The sequence below is a fragment of the Geotrypetes seraphini genome, chromosome 2, assembly GCF_902459505.1.
Source record: "Geotrypetes seraphini chromosome 2, aGeoSer1.1, whole genome shotgun sequence".
Classification (NCBI taxonomy): domain Eukaryota; kingdom Metazoa; phylum Chordata; class Amphibia; order Gymnophiona; family Dermophiidae; genus Geotrypetes; species Geotrypetes seraphini.
This window is the reverse complement of record NC_047085.1, coordinates 20,820,952-20,840,091: the sequence shown is the minus strand read 5'-3', so window position 1 is coordinate 20,840,091 and position 19,140 is coordinate 20,820,952. Positions and strand designations below refer to the sequence as shown.

Here is a 19,140-nt window from a genome sequence, read left to right as displayed (position 1 = left end):
TTCAGCTCTCTTGCTCTCTAAGGGGACGACTCCGCCCACAATTCTCCTCTGACCCTCTTGCTCCCTAAGGGGACTGCCGCCGCGAAGTGGCTGCGCCGACGACTCCGCTCACAATTCTCCTCTGGCCCTCTTGCTCCCTAAGGGGACTGCCCCCACGAAGGGGCTGCGCCGCCGCCGCCACCCACAATTCTCCTCCGGCCCTCTTGCTCCCTAAGGGGACGACTCCACCCACAATTCTCTGGCCCTCTTGCTCCCTAAGGGGACTGCCCCCGCAAAGCGGCTGTGCCGATGACTCCGCCCACAATTCTCCTCTGTACCTCTTGCTCCCTAAGGGGACGACTCCGCCCACAATTCTCCAGCCCTCTTGCTCCCTAAGGGGACTGCCCCCGCAAAGCGGCTGTGCCAATGACTCTGCCCACAATTCTCCTCTGTACCTCTTGCTCCCTAAGGGGACTGCTGCCGCGAAGCGGCTGCGCCAACGACTCCGCCCACAATTCTCCTCCGGCCCTCTTGCTCCCTAAGAGGACTGCCCCCGTGAAGCGGCTGTGCCAATGACTCCGCCCACAATTCTCCTCTGGCCCTCTTGCTCCCTAAGGGGACTGCCGCCACGAAGCGGCTGCGCCGACGACTCCGCCCACAATTCTCCTGCGGCCCTCTTGCTCCCTAAGAGGACTTCCCCTGTGAAGCGGCTGCGCCAATGACTCCGCCCACAATTCTCCTCCGGCCCTCTTGCTCCCTAAGAGGACTTCCCCCGTGAAGCGGCTGCGCTGACGACTCCGCCCACAATTCTCCTCTGACCCTCTTGCTCCCTAAGGGGACTGCCGCCACGAAGCGGCTGCGCCGACGACTCCGCCCACAATTCTCCTCCGGCCCTCTTGCTCCCTAAGGGGACTGCCCCCACGAAGCGGCTGCGCCGACGACTCCGCCCACAATTCTCCGGCCCTCTTGCTCCCTAAGAGGACTTCCCCCGTGAAGCGGCTGCGCCAATGACTCCGCCCACAATTCTCCTCTGGCCCTCTTGCTCCCTAAGGGGACTGCCGCCACGAAGCGGCTGCGCCGACGACTCCGCCCACAATTCTCCTCCGGCCCTCTTGCTCCCTAAGAGGACTTCCCCCGTGAAGCGGCTGCGCCAATGACTCCGCACACAATTCTCCTCTGGCCCTCTTGCTCCCTAAGGGGACTGCCCCCACGAAGCGGCTGCACCGACAACTCCGCCCACAATTCTCCTCCAATAGCGTTGCCTTTAAATTCACCTGCTTTGCTTTCCATTCCTTCTATAAAGGACTTTTTCTATACCAGGAAATCAAATTTTCAGTAGTTGCCCCAACACTATGGAATGCCTTACCATCTCAACTCCGCCCTGAAAAACTAATCGATAAATTTAAGACTAGCTTAAAAACCTTCCTATTTCCAGATGCTTTCAACTGCTCTTGAATTCCCTCTCTCTCACTCAACCAACCGCTTTTACGAAGCGATCCTATTCCTAATGTTTTATCCTCTCCCTCCATTTCCTTTCAATCCCTTTTCTTTTTTTTTCTTTTTCTTCTTCTTCCTTTTCTATTATGTAACTTTACCCCTCCCCTTCCTCTTAACCATCACTTTCAAGTTTGTCTTGTCCATGTCCTTAATGTACACTTCCCCTCTCTTTAATTAAACTTTACTTTTATAAGCATAACTTTTTATTCCTATTTTAACATTTCATTGTAAACCGGCTAGATACCCGTTGATGGTCGGTATATTAAAAATGAATAAACTTGAAACTTGAAACTACAGCCTCAGCACCCTGGAGTTGTGGGTTCAAATCCCGCACTGCCCCTTGTGACCCTGGGCAAGCCACTTAATCCTCCATAGCCCCAGGTTCGTTAGATAGATTGTGAGCCCACCAGGACAGACAGGGAAAATGCTTGAGAACCTGATTGTAAAAACCGCTTAGATAACCTTGATAGGCGGTATATAAAATCCTAATAAACTTGAAACTTAAAAATTTCTATACCGTTTACAACTAAACAGTTAACAAGGTATCACTAATAATAAAACCCAAAGCGCGCATGCACACTCCTACCTGCGTGATCCGTGCTCTGTAACTCTGTGGCTTTGGATGCGCAGTAGAAGGAGTCAGCGGTGGTTTCTTCTGCGCATGCGGAGGCACCTTAAGCAGGGACACACGGAGGCGACTCCCCCCTCCCGCCCTCACTCCGTCTAACACAGCGCGGCCCGCGGTCTGGCCGGCTCCCTTACAGTCCCTTGCCGAAGTTATTTTTAAGTTCAACGCAGCCGCCGCGGCTCCTCTCACGAGCTGCACCTGCATCGGAAGCCTCTCTGACATCATGTCAGAGAGAAGGCTTCCGAAGCAGACGCAGATCGTGAGAGGAGCCGCCGTGGCAGCTTTAAACTCAAAAATAACTTCTGCAAGGGACTGTAAGGGAGCCGGCCAGAAACAAACAGAAATGCTGCTGCACAGGGAAGTGGAGGGGGAGGGAATGCTGCTGCACAGGGAAGTGGGGTGGGGGGATAGAAATGCTGCTGGTGAGAAAAAGGGGCTGGGGCTGGAAGCTGAAAGGGAAAGCATGGGAGAAGGGGGCTGGGGGAGGTAAAAATGGGTTTGGAGCTGGGGCTGAAAATAGGGGACTTGTGAGGGAAGGAGGCAGTAGCAGGAGGCTCTTAACCTCCATAAAGGGAGCACGTCTCAAACAAATGGTAACGGAGCCCACTAGGGCCCAGGCGATCCTCGACCTGGGTACTCACCAACGGGGAAAGCGTCTCAGAGGTCTCAGTAGGAGATACGCTAGCCTCCAGCGAACACAACATAGTATGGTTCAACCTTAGGAAAGGCTTCCCTAGATCAAACACGAAAACAAAGGTACTCAATTTCCGGGGCACAGACTTCGCATGCATGGGAGATTTCGTCCATCGGACGCTGCAGGACCAAGCGGAGACCGATGATGTAGAAGCTAAGTGGTTAACACTGAAATCAATCATACATGAAGCAACTAGCCGCTTCATAAAATCAGTAAATAAACGACAAAGAAACAATAAACCCCAATGGTTCACCGCGGAGATCTCGCACCTCATTAAGGAGAAGAAAAAAGCGTTTCTCTCCTACAAGCGCACGGAGAAAAGAGAGGCAAAAGTAGAATATAGGACCAGGTCTACAGCGGTCAAAATGGCAGTTAGGGAGGCAAAACTTCGAGTGGAAGAAATTCTGGCAAAAAACATTAAAAAGGGGGACAAATCCTTCTTCAGGTATATTAGTGACAGAAAAAGGAACACAGGCGGGATAGTACGCCTTAGAAGACCGGACGGAAGTTACGTGGAAGCAGATTCCGATAAAGCCGAACTACTGAATGAATACTTCTGCTCAGTCTTCACCTGTGAGGCACCGGGACAAGGTCCGCAGTTGAAGGCAACACAAAGCACAGAAGACCCGTTTCAGAATTTTGAGTTCACACCAGGTGAAGTTTACAGTGAACTGGCAAGACTCAAGGTGAACAAAGCCATGGGACCAGACAATTTGCACCCAAGAGTGCTCAGAGAATTGAGCGATGTCCTGGCGAAACCGTTGGCTGAGCTATTCAAGCTCTCCCTAAGTAAGGGGAAAGTTCCCCTGGATTGGAAATTAGCTAATGTCGTTCCTCTGCATAAAAAGGGTTGCAGGGCAGAGGCTGCGAATTATAGACCGGTGAGTCTCACATCAATAGTGTACAAACTCATGGAAACACTAATTAAAAGCAAATTGGACACGATCTTGAATGAAGGGAATCTTCGGGATCCCAGTCAGCATGGATTCACCAAGGGTAGGTCCTGCCAATCCAATCTCATCAGCTTCTTTGACTGGGTAACAAGAAAGTTGGACTTGGGAGAGTCTTTGGACGTCGTGTACCTGGACTTCAGTAAAGCTTTTGACAGTGTCCCACACCGCAGGCTGCTAAGCAAGATGGAATCGATGGGGTTAGGAGAGACACTAACTGCATGGGTCAATGATTGGCTGAGTGGCAGACTTCAGAGGGTGGTGGTTAATGGTACCCTCTCTAAAACATCGGAGGTGACCAGTGGAATGCCGCAGGGCTCGGTCCTGGGTCCACTCCTTTTCAACATATTCATAGGGGATCTGACTCAAGGGCTTCAAGGTAAAATAACACTATTCGCCGATGACGCCAAACTATGTAATATAGTAAGTGAATGCAGTTTACAGAATTATATGGCGCAGGACCTGCTTACATTGGAAAGTTGGTCCTCAACCTGGCAGCTAGGCTTCAATGCTAAGAAATGTAAGGTCATGCACCTCGGAAGTGGAAATCCATGTAGGACGTACTTCTTGAACGGAGAAACTTTAACTAGGACTTCAGCAGAACGAGATTTAGGAGTAATCATCAGTGCAGACATGAAAACTGCCAATCAAGTGGAGAAGGCTTCATCTAAGGCAAGGCAGATATTGGGTTGTATCAATAGAAGTTTCATCAGCCAAAATCCTGAAGTCATAATGCCGTTGTACAGGGCCATGGTGAGACCTCATCTGGAGTACTGTGTGCAATTCTGGAGGCCACATTACAGTAAAGATGTGCGCAGAATTGAATCGGTTCAGCGGACGGCCACCAGGATGATCTCGGGGCTCAAGGGTCTCTCGTACGAAGAGAGACTGAACAAATTGCAGCTCTACACTCTTGAGGAACGTAGGGAGAGGGGAGACATGATCGAAACATTTAAAAGATCATGGGACGTGTCGAAGTGGAAGATGATATTTTCTTTCTCAAGGGACCCTCGGCCACAAGAGGGCACCCGCTCAAACTCAGGGGCGGAAAATTTCATGGCGACACCAGAAAGTATTTCTTCACAGAGAGAGTGGTTGATCATTGGAACAAGCTTCCAGTGCAGGTGATCGAGGCAGACAGCGTGCCAGACTTTAAGAATAAATGGGATACCCATGTGGGATCCCTACGAGGGTCAAGATAAGGAAAATGGGTCATTAGGGCATAGACAGGGGGTGGGTAAGCAGAGTGGGCAGACTTGATGGGCTGTAGCCCTTTTCTGCCGTCATCTTCTATGTTTCTATGTTTCTATGAGGCTTTACTAGTACCCGTTAATGTAACGGGCTTAAACACTAGTACATACATAATGTTAAAACATAAAATCGACATACAATAAAACCTTGACCCTCATAGCTACAAAATGCTAGCAAAGCTTTACATAAAAGCAAAGCTTAAAAGAGATAAACATTAATATCCGGACCCATAGTTGCGCCCCGCCCCCCTCAACCTGTTCTCGTTAGTCAGGAGGGCATCCGCGGATGCCCTCCCGATGTGGTCCCAAAGCAGAAGCTTTTCAAAACCCGGACAAAGTGCTGGGTTTTGAAAAGAAAAATAGAAACATAGAAAATGACGGCAGAAAAGGGCCTCGGCCCATCTAGTCTGCCCACTCTAATGACCCACCCCCCTAACTACCTCCATGAAGTGATCCCACATGCCAATCCCATCTTTTCTTAAAATCTGGCACGCTGCTGGCCTCAATTACCTGTTGTGGAAGATTATTCCAGCGATCAACCACCCTTTCGGTGAAGAAATATTTTCTGGTGTCGCCATGAAATTTCCCACCCCTGATTTTCAACGGATGCCCTCTTGTTGACGTTGATCCTTTAAGACAAAAGAGATCTTCTTCCACCTCGATACGGCCCGTGACATATTTGCGTTCCTCGAGTGAGTACAGCTGCAACTTACCCTGTCGTTCCTCATACGGGAGATCCTTGAGTCCTGAGACCATCCTGGTGGCCATTCGCTGAACCGACTCAACTCTCCGCACGTCTGGACACCTGGACGTGCCCTCTAAAAAGAGGGCATGTCTGGGTAAATCCGGACTTCTGGTAACCCTACCAAGAACCAAACCTTGTGGCATCCTTTTTCCTCAGAATGAAGCTCCATTTATCGCTACCCTCTGTCACCTTCCAATTCAACCCATTTTTCAGCCAGTCGTTTTAGGGCTCATACTAAGAACACTCAGTTTATTTATAAGTCATCCATGTGGAACTGCTAAAATCTAAATACTCCACACTAATGTTCTCGCTCTATCCAATTCTCTGATCACCCAGTCAAGAAATGAATCAGATCGGTCTGACAAGACCTGCCTTTAATGAAACCATGCTGCCTTGGGTCCTACAGTCCTCCAGTTCCAGAAACTCTACTTTCTGTGTTTTAGAAGTGTTTCTGTTAATTTACTTACCGTGGTGATCAGACTTACTGGCCTGTAGCTCCCAATCTCCTCCTTTGAGGAGAGGGACCACATCCGCCCCTCTGGAACCACTCCCAACTTTAGAGAAGCGTTGAAAGAGTCGGACAGCGAGGCTGCCAGATTTTCCCCACGTTCCTTCAGAATCCTCAGGTGTGTGCCATCTGGCCCCATTGCTTTGCCTGCCTTTAGCTAGCTCCTGCCAAACAGTCTTCTATGCATTTACCATTCATGCTTTCATGTAATCTGCGTGTAGGTATTCCCTGAGGTATATTTTAGGCTATGATGTATTACATTACATTACATTACAGATTTCTATTCCGCCATTACCTTGCGGTTCAAGGCGGATTACAAAAGATATATAAATGGGGGTTACAATGGAAGAACAATTGTCATTTCTAGAGTTATAAAGAGTAAGTGAAGTTAGGACTGTTTCAGGAATTTCTTGAAGAGTATAAAAAAAAAGACCACATCAGCCCCTACTACAAAAAACTACACTGGTTACCAATAGAAGCGCGAATACTATTCAAATTTGCATGTATCTGTTTCAAACAAGTCTGGGGCCTAGCACCTTCCTACCTGCAAACTCACTTCGTTCTGCACAACCCCACACAAACGACCAGAAACAAAAACATCTTTGCCTACCCAAAGATCTCAGGCTGCAGATACAAATCCTTCCTGGATAGAACCTTCATGTTCCAAGCGAACAGACAACAAGTCTGGTTGCGAAACTTCATAAATGAACCCAAACTGACTTACAATGCATTCCGAAAAGCAATAAAAACCGCCCTATTCGACAAATTCATTGACTAAAACAGACGTCCCTTAAACTATAACAACCAACCCCCCCCTCCCATAAACGCTATTCAATCTCCCAGGAAGCTCCAATTTTCATGTATTCTTTACCCATGGAACTTAAATTAGTATGTACCTTGTTTATGTAACTTTTCTATTTTAGGCTCCTCATTATTCGCTGCCTGTCCAGCCTTCTTTCAATGTGAACCGCCTAGAAGTCGCCCGACTATGGCGGTATAGAAAAATAAAGTTATTATTATTATTATAGTTTTTATTTCTTTTCTGAAAATCTTGTAGTCTGGTGTGGTTAACAGTAGGTTGGAGATTTGGTTATCTAGTTTTGCTGCTTGAGTGGCTAGGAGGTATATGCATACTTTATAAAATATGTGTGGACAAAGAGAATCAGACTTGCCAAGCCACTCCCACTTTTGTGGAACCATCTTCTGTGCTCTTGCTGTGCAGCTGGGATCTCCTGCTAAGCAGCCTCCCTTCCAGTGGCAGTAGGAGAGACTGGTTTAGGAAGGTCTCTCCTGCTGTTGGAAGGGAAGGCTACCTCTTTTGGGGGAAATTATGATGGCCAGAAGACCGAGCCTCGAGATTAGGCAGCCATCTTGGCTGATAACACCACTTCCTCATAAAGTCCTTACTTTTCACTGACCCCGTACGCTCCAGATAGCACTCACACGCAACCTCAAAAAATGGCGACCTGTCAAAAGCGCGCCAGATATTCCCGCGACGACAGTCACGCCCTGACATTTGCACGCAAGTCAAACGCACACCACCGTTCTACCCGCTTCCAGGCCTGTCCGTTTGTGCTCTGAGGGGAGTTGGGGGAAACCCCGAACACACTCACGCTCCCGTTGAGGGGGGATGTGGGGGGGAACCCTTCAAACAATACAGTAAAACTCCCGCTTTCCTTGCGAAAATTTCTCTTTTCCACTTTTCCGCTCTAAGGGGGAGGTGTGGAGGGAAAATCGCGCCCTCCTTCATGCCCATGCCGACGAGCTCGATTGCCTCTAAACCCCACCCCCCCAACACAGTTTCACTTCCGTCCCGAAAATCCCGCTCCCTTCATGCACGCACTTGTCGGTGCGTGCATTTGACGGAGCGGAATTGTCGGGGCGCAACTGTCCAGTGCGCTTTTGACAGTGTACCCCCCAAATATATACTGTATTAGTTACTTGCCTTGGTGCGAGCTAAAACATTTGAGTGAAACTTCTCCGTGAGAACCTCCATGAAGCTGGTGTGACCTCTTTCTGCAGAGATGTGCAAGGGAGACCTGTCCAGCTGAAAAAGAAAAGACAGCAGAACGATGGAATGCAAATCACATCTCCTCGCTCGTTCACGGTCTTTTATACAAGTCTATGCTTATGGAAGTATATTTGCAAATGGGGGGAGGAGGGTGGTTTATAGTTTACTGTGGGTTTAATCAAAAGAAAAAGAATATTTATATTGTATATTTTTGATTAAATGTTAAAGGAAAGGGGTGGGTGGGAAGGGAATAAATTTATATATTTGATGTTATATTAGAAAGAAATTCAAGTGATATATTTAATTTCAAATGTTTTATTATTTGTACACTTGACGTAAGATTAAAAATGAATAAAGAATTTTAAAAAACCCCAAAAACACAACATTCTTCTTTGCAAAATTAAACGATGTACTCGGTACCAAATTTATAATACATTAACGTTTCCTTTTACAAAGCCGCAGTAATCACAAACACGCACTCGGGCGTCCCGCCGTAATATTGGCATCTGCGTGAGCTTCCAACGCTCTAAAAAAAATCATTTTCATTTTTGTAGCCCTGGGGGGCATGTTTGGCGATGAGAGTAGGCGTGCCTGAAGGGACATGTATCATGTACCTTGTAGTTTTCCTTAGGCTGTGTTTGAAGCTGTAAAAAAATCAGACCCTGTTTGTTTTTCCTTCTCTGAAATACTGCAAGGCCATTTTATGTTTGAGAAGATGTGTGTTCTTATCTTGTTGTGAAGTGAATTTAATTGTTTTCATAGCTGTATTTGTAAGAAGCTTTAGATAATAAAATTGTCTGCTATGCAGGGCATCCTTTGGACTTCAGCCTTTAGATAGTAAGATGCTTGTTATTTCTTTAAAGTTTCATGTGACCTGTGTCCATATATGGTTTGTATTTACGTCACATGCTGACGACATTGACTCATGTAAAAATGATATAAAAAGAGTTACAGAACATTCAATAAACTGGACATGTTTGGGAGATAGTTTGTTGTCTCTAAGATATTGTCCCCAGATGCATCTGTCTTGCTAATGACAGAGAGAGAGTGCGGGGCAGTAATTGGGACCTAATCCTTTCATTGCCCATCTTTGATTGGTTAACGGGTGGCCGTTATTGCACAGATGGAGGCTACGGTCATTTTACAGCTGCGCTAAAATTGGTCTCAGCGCGTGGGGAAACCCAGGCACTGTTGAGTGCGGCTTTGTAAAAGGGCCCCTACGGTAATCGACTACGACTACTGTTTATTGTTTCTATAGCGCTACCAGATGCACACGGCATTGAACATAATTTATTTACTTGAATTTATGGTTCATAGACAAAACCGCCGAAGACAAAGGCGCGCGCCGACAACTGAGCGCAAGACGGAAGCGCGCGCCAAAGAAAAAGAGTGTTTTTAGGAGCTCCGACGGGGGGTTTTGTTGGGGAACCCCCCCTTTAATTAATACAGATCGCGGCAGCGTTGTGGGGGGTTTGGGGGGTTGTAACCGCCCTCATTATACTGGAAACTTAACTGTTTCCCTGCTTTTTAGGGAAAAAGTTAAGTTTTCAGTAAAATGTGGGGGGTTACAACCCCCAAACCCCCACAACGCGGCACGATCTGTATAAAGTAAAGTGGGGGGGTTCCCCCCCCACGCCCCCCCCGTCGGAGCCCTTTAAAACAGTCATTTTCTTCGGCGCGCACCTCCGCATAGCGCTAAGTTGTCTGCGCGCGCTTTTGTCCCGGCGCGCTTTTGACCTGACACTGAATTTATTTCTCGTCCTCTCAGAAGAGCTGAGAATGGGTTACAAGTTTATATACATACCGTGTTTCCCCGAAAATAAGACACTGTCTTATATTATTTTTGGGCCCCCCCCCAAAAAAAATGCACTAGGTCTTATTTGGGGGAAAACCGCCCAGTCACAAACCCACAGCATCTTTCTATCTCCCCTGCCACACAGCCAAACCCCCACCCGACCCTTCCATCTCTCCCTTCCTACGCCGACCGCGAGACTGACATACCATTACCTACTTCCAAAAGGCAGCGTTGCGGCAGCAATCTAAACAGGCTGCTTCGGCCCGCCTGTTTAGATTGCGGGCGTTCCTCTGCCACATCACCTGCCTGCTGCTCGTGCTGGCATTGGCTTTCCTTCTGATGCCACTTCCTGGCCCCATGACCAGGAAGTGATTTCAGAGGGGAACCAGACTGGTGCATTTCGCTAGCGTGAAAGTGGCAAAGCTGATCGCGAAGGGAGGTCGGAGGGCAAAATGGCTGAAAATGGAGAAAAATAATTGAAGCACGTATGAATTTTTTACTTTTAGCATAGCTGCTAATACCTTGTCTGCTATATTAGGGTTGGCCTTGCACTGATAGAAGAGCTTCAAGAGGACTTCATCACCTTCCCAAGCGGCAACATGCAGTGGGGTCTGGCCTTCCTCCTAGACAAAGGAAAAGAGTTAATCCTGGTTTTTATTCACGTCTCGCGTGCAAGCAACAGGCCTGCGCTCAACGGACAGCACAATGGCACAGTCACGTCAGATTCCTTTCCTAGAAATAGGCAACACAATGAAGCACAACAGGTCTCAAGAACAGGGACGTAGGGCTCGATTCACAAAGCAAACCGATTGTGTACCGATCAGGTGTGCGACCCCTTTACTATCAAATTTCCCTCCGGCCTGATTCACTTACCTCTCCTGCGATCCGCTTCGAATCCGTGCACGCAAATGAGGTGAAACGCATGCAAAGTAGGCTGGGACGCGATTCACAACATCAGATTTCCAATCCGACTGGGCTGGCCGATCACCTGAAGCAGGGCCGCCATCAGGGCAGTACTACCAGTCCTGCATTCAGGGGCCCGGAGCAGACAGGGGGCCCGGGCTCCCCCAGGGTCCTAGGCCACAGTCTAGGGGTGGGGCGGTACGCTGGACGGGGAACCCGCGGAGAGCTGGACGGGGAACCCGCGGAGCTCAATACATCTCGAGCCGCGAGGCTCGTCTTCTATTCCTACCTGCCCTCCCCTCACATATAGCCAATCGGAAGTGTTCCCCGATGTCAGCGCTGACGTCGGAGGGAGGGCTTAAGCAAAGCCTGCCCTCCGACGTCAGCGCTGACGTCGGAGAATACTTCCAATCAGCTATTTGTGTGCGGCAGGGCAGGCAGGAAACAAAAGACAAGCCTCGCGGCTCGAGCTCCGTTTTGCTGAGAAAGTTGCAAATATGGGCTGGGAGGCAAACGCGGAACACAAAAGGGGAGAGGGAGTGCGTTTTGGACACAAGGCATGAACTTGGGAGAGAGGAAGGGAGGGAAAGAGATGCTGAGGTGGGGGAGGGAATGGGTTTTTGGACACAGAAGGCATGGACTTGGGAGAGAGGAAGGGAGGGAAAGAGATGCTGAGGTGGGGGAGGGAATGGGTTTTTGGACACAGAAGGCATGGACTTGGGAGAGAGGAAGGGAGGGAAAGAGATGCTGAGGTGGGGGAGGGAATGGGTTTTTGGACACAAGGCATGGACTTGGGAGAGAGGAAGGGAGGGAAAGAGATGCTGAGGTGGGGGAGGGAATGGGTTTTTGGACACAGAAGGCATGGACTTGGGAGAGAGGAAGGGAGGAAAGAGATGCTGAGGTGGGGGAGAGAATGAGTTTTTGGACACAGAAGGCATGGACTTGGGAGAGAGGAAGGGAGGGAAAGAGATACTGAGGTGGGGGAGGGAATGGGTTTTTGGACACAGAAGGCAACGACGGGAGAGAGGAAGGGAGGGAAAGAGATGCTGAGGTGGGGGAGGGAATGGGTTTTTGGCACAGAAGGCATCGACTTGGGAGAGAGGAAGGGAGGGAAAGAGATGGTTGTGTACACGGGGAATAGAAGAAAGGAGAATTTTTGGTCATAGGGAGGGAGTGAGGTACAGATAGTGGCATACCAAGGTGGGGGAGGGTGGGGGGGTCCGCCCCGCCCCGGGTTTACGTCCCAAGGGGGTGCACACCTGGCCACCCTCCAGTGTTCTCCTTAGGCCAGCAAACTGCGGCTCTTTAGCCACTTGAGTGCCACCGCCACCATCGGGAACAGGCCGGCGCCGAGTTCTCTCTGCTTTTCCCTGTGGGGCCGACCAACTCTCGCCACTCGCATCAATTCTGACGTCGGAGAGGACGTTCTGGGCCAGCCAATCGCTGCCTGGCTGGCCTAGAACGTCCTCTCCGATGCTAGAATTGACGTCGGGTTGTGAGAGTTGGTCGGCCCCGCAGGGAAGTAAAGCAGGGCGAACTCGGCGCCGGCCTGTTCCCGATGGCGGCAGTGGCAGCCTATTCCCCAGTGGCGGTGGCAGCATTTTCCCAATGGTGGTGGCATAGGGGAGGGCAGGGAGAAAGAAAGAAAGGGGGGCCAGGAAGCCAGAAAGAAAGAAAGGGGGCAGGGTGAAACAAAGAAAAATGGGGCACGGAGAGAGAGAGAAAAACAGACATACAGAAAGAAAGGGGGTATGGAGAGAGAGAAAAAGAAAGAAGGGGCAGGGTGAAACAAAGAAAAAGTTTGGGGAGGGAATGAGGTCTGGAGGAGAGGAAGCATACAGGAGGCTGAAAGAAGGGAAGAAATATTGATTGCACAGTCAGAAGAATAAAGTGCAACCAGAGACTGATGAAATTACCAAAGGTAGGAAAAATGATTTTATTTTAAATTTATTGATCAAAATGTGTCTGCTTTGAGAATTTATATATGCTGTCTATATTTTGCACTGTGGCCCCCTTTTACTAAACCGCAATAGCATTTTTTAGCGCAGGGAGCCTATGAGCATTGAGAGCAGCGTGGGGCATTCAGCGCAGCTCCCTGCGCTAAAAACCGCTATCGCGTTTTAGTAAAAAGGGAGGGGGAAAATTTGTCTATTTTTGTATAGTTGTTACTGAGGTGACATTGCATAAAGTCATTCTCCTTGACCTCTTTGAAAACCCGCGGAATATAAATGATAATTAACATTTTCTCTGCGTACAGCGTGCTTTGTGTTTTTAAAATTTTATTGTTGGTAGATCATTTTGACTTGGCCACAAAGGTAAGGGGGAGGGAGGGGAGAGAGGGAAGCTGCTGAAAGACATCTAGTAATCCTTGCAGGCTTGACTGTGCAGGGAATTATTTTTGTAAAATCATGTTTTGTTATGTGACTGGCATTATTTAGACTTTAATTTCTATGAACGAATAGAATGAAAATGATATAAATTACTTGCTTGTTTTTATGTGCGTGCGCTGAAGGAAAGTGGAGAGAGAGTGGGCTGAGGACGCTGAAGGGAAATGGGGAAGAGAGAGTGGGGAGAAGACGCTGATTTATAAATTGCAATTGTACAGAATATTGTTTCTTTTTTATATTCATCCATAGCTGCATGTTAATGATTTGCTCATATGCACTTATTTATCATCATAACAAATACATCATCATTAACATGCATGGATGTGTAAGGACAGGCTGAGGAGGATGGATGGGAAGGAAGGAAGGTGCACATATCAACATATCGTACATTTTTAACATGCATGATGCAGCTATAGGCAAGCTGAGGAGGATGGGATCATACAGATGTGTATGTTCAGATATGCGCTCCGATGTGTAGTTTTTTCTGATATATTTATTAAGCTTACAGTATTTATAAAAACACATTTAATACTTGTTACAAAAAATATTGTGCAAATCCTTAACTGAGATTTTACATTCAAAAGTGAATTATAGCTACTAGCACTATTATTTATTAGTTATTTATTATGCAGATGTTTGTTAGTTTGTTATTAGTTCAGTATTAGACATATGTTAGTTTAGAATAGATAGGTATAGATTAGTTTAGTTTAGGTTAGGTTAGGACCCTGCTGAAAGAGTCTACCTTGACGTGGTTGCAGGCTTACAAATCTTTTGGTCAAAAAGTGCGGCGACAGAGAAAAGTATGTGTGTATTCGGCCCATGGAAGAAGGGGGGGTCGGGGGGGGGGGGGGAAGGGGTGCGTGGGGGGCCCAATAGGATTGCTCAGTAAGGGGCCCAGAAATTTCTGATGGCGGCCATGACCTGAAGAAGCGACTGCTGGGGACCTGTCGAAAACGTCTTTCCCATTGGAAGCCCTGCTCTCTGCCCTGCAATCTCTCCTGCCTGCTCTGCCTCAAATCTCTCCTGCCGCATCACCGTTCTCCTGCCCTTCCCCGCCCAGCGAGCCCGTGGTTTTAACCTGTGGGTTTCAAGCGGGTTAAAACCATGGGCTCGCAGGGCTAAAAACTAACAAAAAAAATTTTTCAAGTTAAAAAAAAAAAAAGGTCGCGTCTCAGACAGGCATGCGCAGACTATCTACAGATGGTCTGCGCATGCGCAGGGATCGCTATAGAGCGATTCGTGCAGGCAGATGGAGGCGTTCCTCCAATCGCCCCCATCTGCATTTTTTTTCGGTCCTAAATTCATCGGACCTGACTGGATCGGACCTGGATCGGGCCCAATTGGGCATGTTAGTGAATCCCAGCCATAGAGTGCTTTTATTAAAATGACTAGACAGGGCCTGTGTCTCAGCCCAAAGCCTGCAGATCAATATGGGGCTCCTCTTCAACAGTTACATGTCCTCCCTTAAACTCCTCCATCTCTCCCCACTTGAAACACTTTACACTTATGCAGATGACATCTTTGTTCTCCTCAAGACCGACCGGAACCTTAACAACCTCTCTGCGAACATATCCTCATGAATATTGAATCTTCAATCCTGGGCTCACACTGTGCAGATGAAACTGAACGAATCCAAAACAAAACTTCTCTGGCTCGGCCCAAAATTGGACCAACTGCCCACCTCCATCCCACTGTCCTCTGGCCCCACCCTGCATCTTGAATACTCAAGAAAAATTCTGGGAGTCATCATTGACTCTACACTTTCCTTCAACGATCACCTCAACTCCCTAATAAAAAAATGTTTCTTCAGCCTTCACATGCTAAGGAAAGTGAGAACCTGTTTCCATCAAAAACACTTTGCCGTCCTTGTCCAATCCACCATCCTTTCCATACTGGACTATTGCAACTCTATCTACCTAAGCCTAACAAAGAAAAACCTTCAAAGACTCCAGCGGATTCAGAATGTCACTGCTAAGGTTATCTTCGCAAAAAGCAAATTCGACCACGTCTCACCACTTTTGTCCAAGCTCCACTGGCTCCCGATAATCTCCAGAGTCCACTTCAAATGTGCCTGCCTTACTTTCAAGATCCTACACGGCATCCTCCCCCCTCCCCTCCGTTATTCCTCTGTCTTGGAATTCCTCTAACCCCAATTCCACCAGATCCACCCAAAAACTGAAACTCTCCTTTCCCTCTCTAAAAGGCGTCTCCCTTGTAGGAAAACTAGGTTCCTCCCTCCCTTTCAGAATCACTGAGCTCTGGAACAACCTTACCTCCCCTCTTAGGAATCTGAACTCCCTCCAACTCTTCCGTAAACATCTGAAAACCTGGTTATTTTCAAAAATATAACTCTTCCTCTCTCTGGTTACTCTGTCCTAAATTTTCTCTTCATTTTGTCTTTTCCTTTCACTGGAGTTCCTTTCTACCCTAACCCTTGTTAACCGTGTCGAGCTTTGCGAATGTAGAGATGATGCGGTATACAAACCTAAGGTTTAGTTTAGTTTAGTTAGTTTTCATACTAAGAAAGATGTCCGAAATCCATTTAACTGGGAGATGGACGGACATCTAGCGGCAAGACATCCAATCAAAACAAAATTTTTAGAAAAGCGTCACGCAATGCTAGATGTCTGCAATGCAGGCATTCTGTAGGCATGACACAGGCGGTGTTAGGGGTAGGGTTAGCAGACATCCGGATTTCTATGGACACGTCCCTCTTTTCGAGGATATGTCCGGGCATCCGGATGGCTTTTCAAAACCTTTCACCCCCTTCCCTTTTTATGTTATAACATTTTATGGTTCATAGACAAAACCGCGGAAGACAAAGGCGCGCGCCAACAACTGAGCGCAAGATGGAAGCGCGCGCTGAAGAAAAAGAGTGTTTTTAGGGGCTCCGACGAGGGGTTTTGTTGGGGAGCCCCCCCACTTTACTTAATACAGATCGCGGCGGCGTTGGGGGGGAGGTTTGGGGGGTTGTAACCTCCCTCATTATAATGGAAACCTAACTGTTTCCCTGTTTTTAGGGAAAAAGTAAAGTTTTCAGTAAAATGTGGGGGGGTTACAACCCCCCAAACCCCCCACAACGCCCCCACAACGCAGCACGATCTGTATAAAGTAAAGTGGGGGGTTCCCCCCACACACACCCCCGTCGGAGACCCTAAAAACAGTCATTTTCTTTGGTGCGTGCCTCCGCGCTGCGCTCAGTTGTCTGCGCGCGCCATTGTCCCGGCGCGCTTTTGATCTGACACCCATTTTATTGAAGGAAACAAGTAAATATACAATAATATAAAACAAATGCATTACGATTAAATTCACAATTATGATATTTCCATACCTATTTCTATCATTCCTCCAAACTATATATCCATATGACCTATTTCAACCCTCCCACACCCCATCCCTTCCCCATCCTCCTTTCCCCCTTCCCCCCTTCCCCCCCCCTTCTTTTTGAACCAATTTCTACAATTAGACAGGCCTCTAAGCTTTTCTCTGCCTTCATTTTCTGTGTTTAATGGTTTTAATGTTGGAGACTGATGTTTCTCTTAAACTGATTAAAGCACTCTATTTCGTCCGTTCTGTTATCTCAAATTTAACTCTGTTCCCGGTTAAAATATAGCTCCTCTTTTGCTCAAGACTTTAATTCTCTGTGACTTCTGGGAAGGAAAATAATCTCCACAGAAAATAAACAAAGCAAGCAAAAGCTTTAGCAAAAAAGCTCTGTGAGACTTTTGCCTCTTCTTTAAATACAGAGCCGTAGGATCTGAGAGCAAATCAGCATAAGATGCATCTCTGGACACAGAAATCCCATGGCGTTTCTTGACAGTTCTGACAGAAATGTTTGCTTGTACAGTCATTTGCTGTGAAACTTTTGGGGGTTTTTTTGGCAGGGAATTGAAAGTGATGGGTGGGGCAGAATCTATGAGTTTATAAAAAATTGTTCTACAAAAAACCCATAAGAACATAAGAATACCCTTATTGGGTCAGATACAATGGTCCATCTAGCCCAGTATCCCATCTTCACAGTGGTCAATCCATGTCACAAGTACTTGGCAAAAACCCAAATAATAGAACTTTTCAGGGCAAGCAGTGGCTTCCCCCATGTTTGGACTTTTCCTCCAGCAACTTATCCAAACTTTTTTTTTTTTTTAAACCAACTATGTTAACCACTGTTACCACATCCTCTGGCAAAGCGTTCCAGAGCTTAACTCTTCTCTGAGTGAAAAAATATTTCCTCCTATTGCTTTTAAAAGCATTTCCCTGTAACTTCATCGAGTGCCTCCTAGTCTTTGTCGTTTCGATGGAGTGAAAAATCGATCCACTTGTACCCGTTCTACACCATTCAGGATTTTCAATGGCTCGCCAGCTAAGGTAGCTAAGGTAGCTTGATAGGCCTGCTTTTTAGGTGGTTTTATCTTTGGACGGCTAGGCCTTAGCCAGCTAAGCCCGCGGCAGCAAACCTGGACCTGGATATTCCACGCCGGTGGCCGGATATGACCCTGGCATGGAATATGTGGGGTCGCCATGGACCAATGGAGGTAGCTGGGCTGCCTCCCGCAGACTCAATATCGACACCTTCGAATATCAACCCCCTACATTCCTGGCCTTTTGACTAGCCACAGCCTTTTGAAAGAAGTTGTTACCAGAATGATACGAGCCACATTGCTTCAGATATCCCCTTTAGTCATGTATCAGCACTCTGATGTCACGTCCGCTTAATACTCACGTTCTGGAAGTCCACTATGGCTCCGTACTCAACGAGAAGCTTGACCATTTCTGGGTCTCTCTTCCTGCAGCTTGCATGCAGCATCGTGTCACCATATTTCTGCAATGAATAAAGAGGATAAGAACATAAGAATTGCCGCTGCTGGGTTAGACGGGTGGTCCATCGTGCCCTGGTGTCTGCTCACGCGGCGGCCCTCTGGTCAAAGACCAGCGCCCTAACTGAGACCAGCCCTACCAGCGTTTTAGCAGAGTGGCCGCAGAGACATTTCAAGCAGAGCAGAGGGGCGCCCTAGGGGGTACTGCGGTGAACGTCGCATTGAAAAGTCCCAGTGATGGCCTCCACTACAATTATCGCCATTTCACACCCAGCTATCTTTAACTCCTGAACTGTTTTTTGGGTTCATAGTCTAAAGCGCGCGAGGACAAAGGCGCGCCGACAACCGAGCGCGGACAACTGAGCGCAGGACTTTATCGCGCCGAAGAAAAAACGTATTTTAAAGGGCTCCGACGGGGGGGGGGGTGTTGATGGGGAACCCCCCACTTTACTTAATAGAGATCGCGCTGGCGTTGTGAGGGGTTTGGGGGGTTGTAACCCCCCTCAATATACTGGAAACACCCCCCACACCCCCCAACATGGCAGCGTGAGGCAGCGCGATCCCTATTAAGTAAAGTAGGGGGGTTCCCCCCCACATCCCCCGTCAGAGCCCTTTAAAATACGGGTTTTCTTCGGCGCGATTAAGCCCTGCGCTCAGTTGTCCGCGCTCAGTTGTCGGCGCGCCTTTGTCCTCGCGCGCTTTTGAGCCGTCACCGTTTTTTGAGTTGTATTATGTATATTTGTCCACTGATCACTACTTAGGTTGCTTGTAATTTTCTTAGCATATTTAGGGTACACAAGGCAAATAAATACAATGAAAATGAATAAAATGCTTTTTACAAGATGAATACTTGAGCCAAACAACCAGCTCTCTTTTGTTTCTTATTGTCAGGTATTGTGAGAATGTTGAAAAAAAAAAAAATTAGGCCAGATGCCAGAGAAAACCCGGACACGTCCTTTTTTTTTTTTTAGAGGTCTGT

At 47.8% G+C, this 19,140-nt stretch overlaps 1 protein-coding gene across 1 annotated transcript in view; it reads right to left on the bottom strand.

Annotated features, from left to right (window-relative positions):
• Positions 1-19,140, bottom strand: part of LOC117353577 (serine/threonine-protein phosphatase 6 regulatory ankyrin repeat subunit A-like) — a 182,252-nt gene that overhangs the window by 114,485 nt on the left and 48,627 nt on the right. The window contains exons 6-8 of the mRNA XM_033929680.1: positions 18,068-18,166; positions 10,579-10,680; positions 8,197-8,298 (exon numbers count right to left, since the gene is read on the bottom strand). Coding sequence (XP_033785571.1) covers positions 8,197-8,298; positions 10,579-10,680; positions 18,068-18,166 — 303 coding nt within the window. The remainder of the gene's footprint in view (positions 1-8,196; positions 8,299-10,578; positions 10,681-18,067; positions 18,167-19,140) is intronic.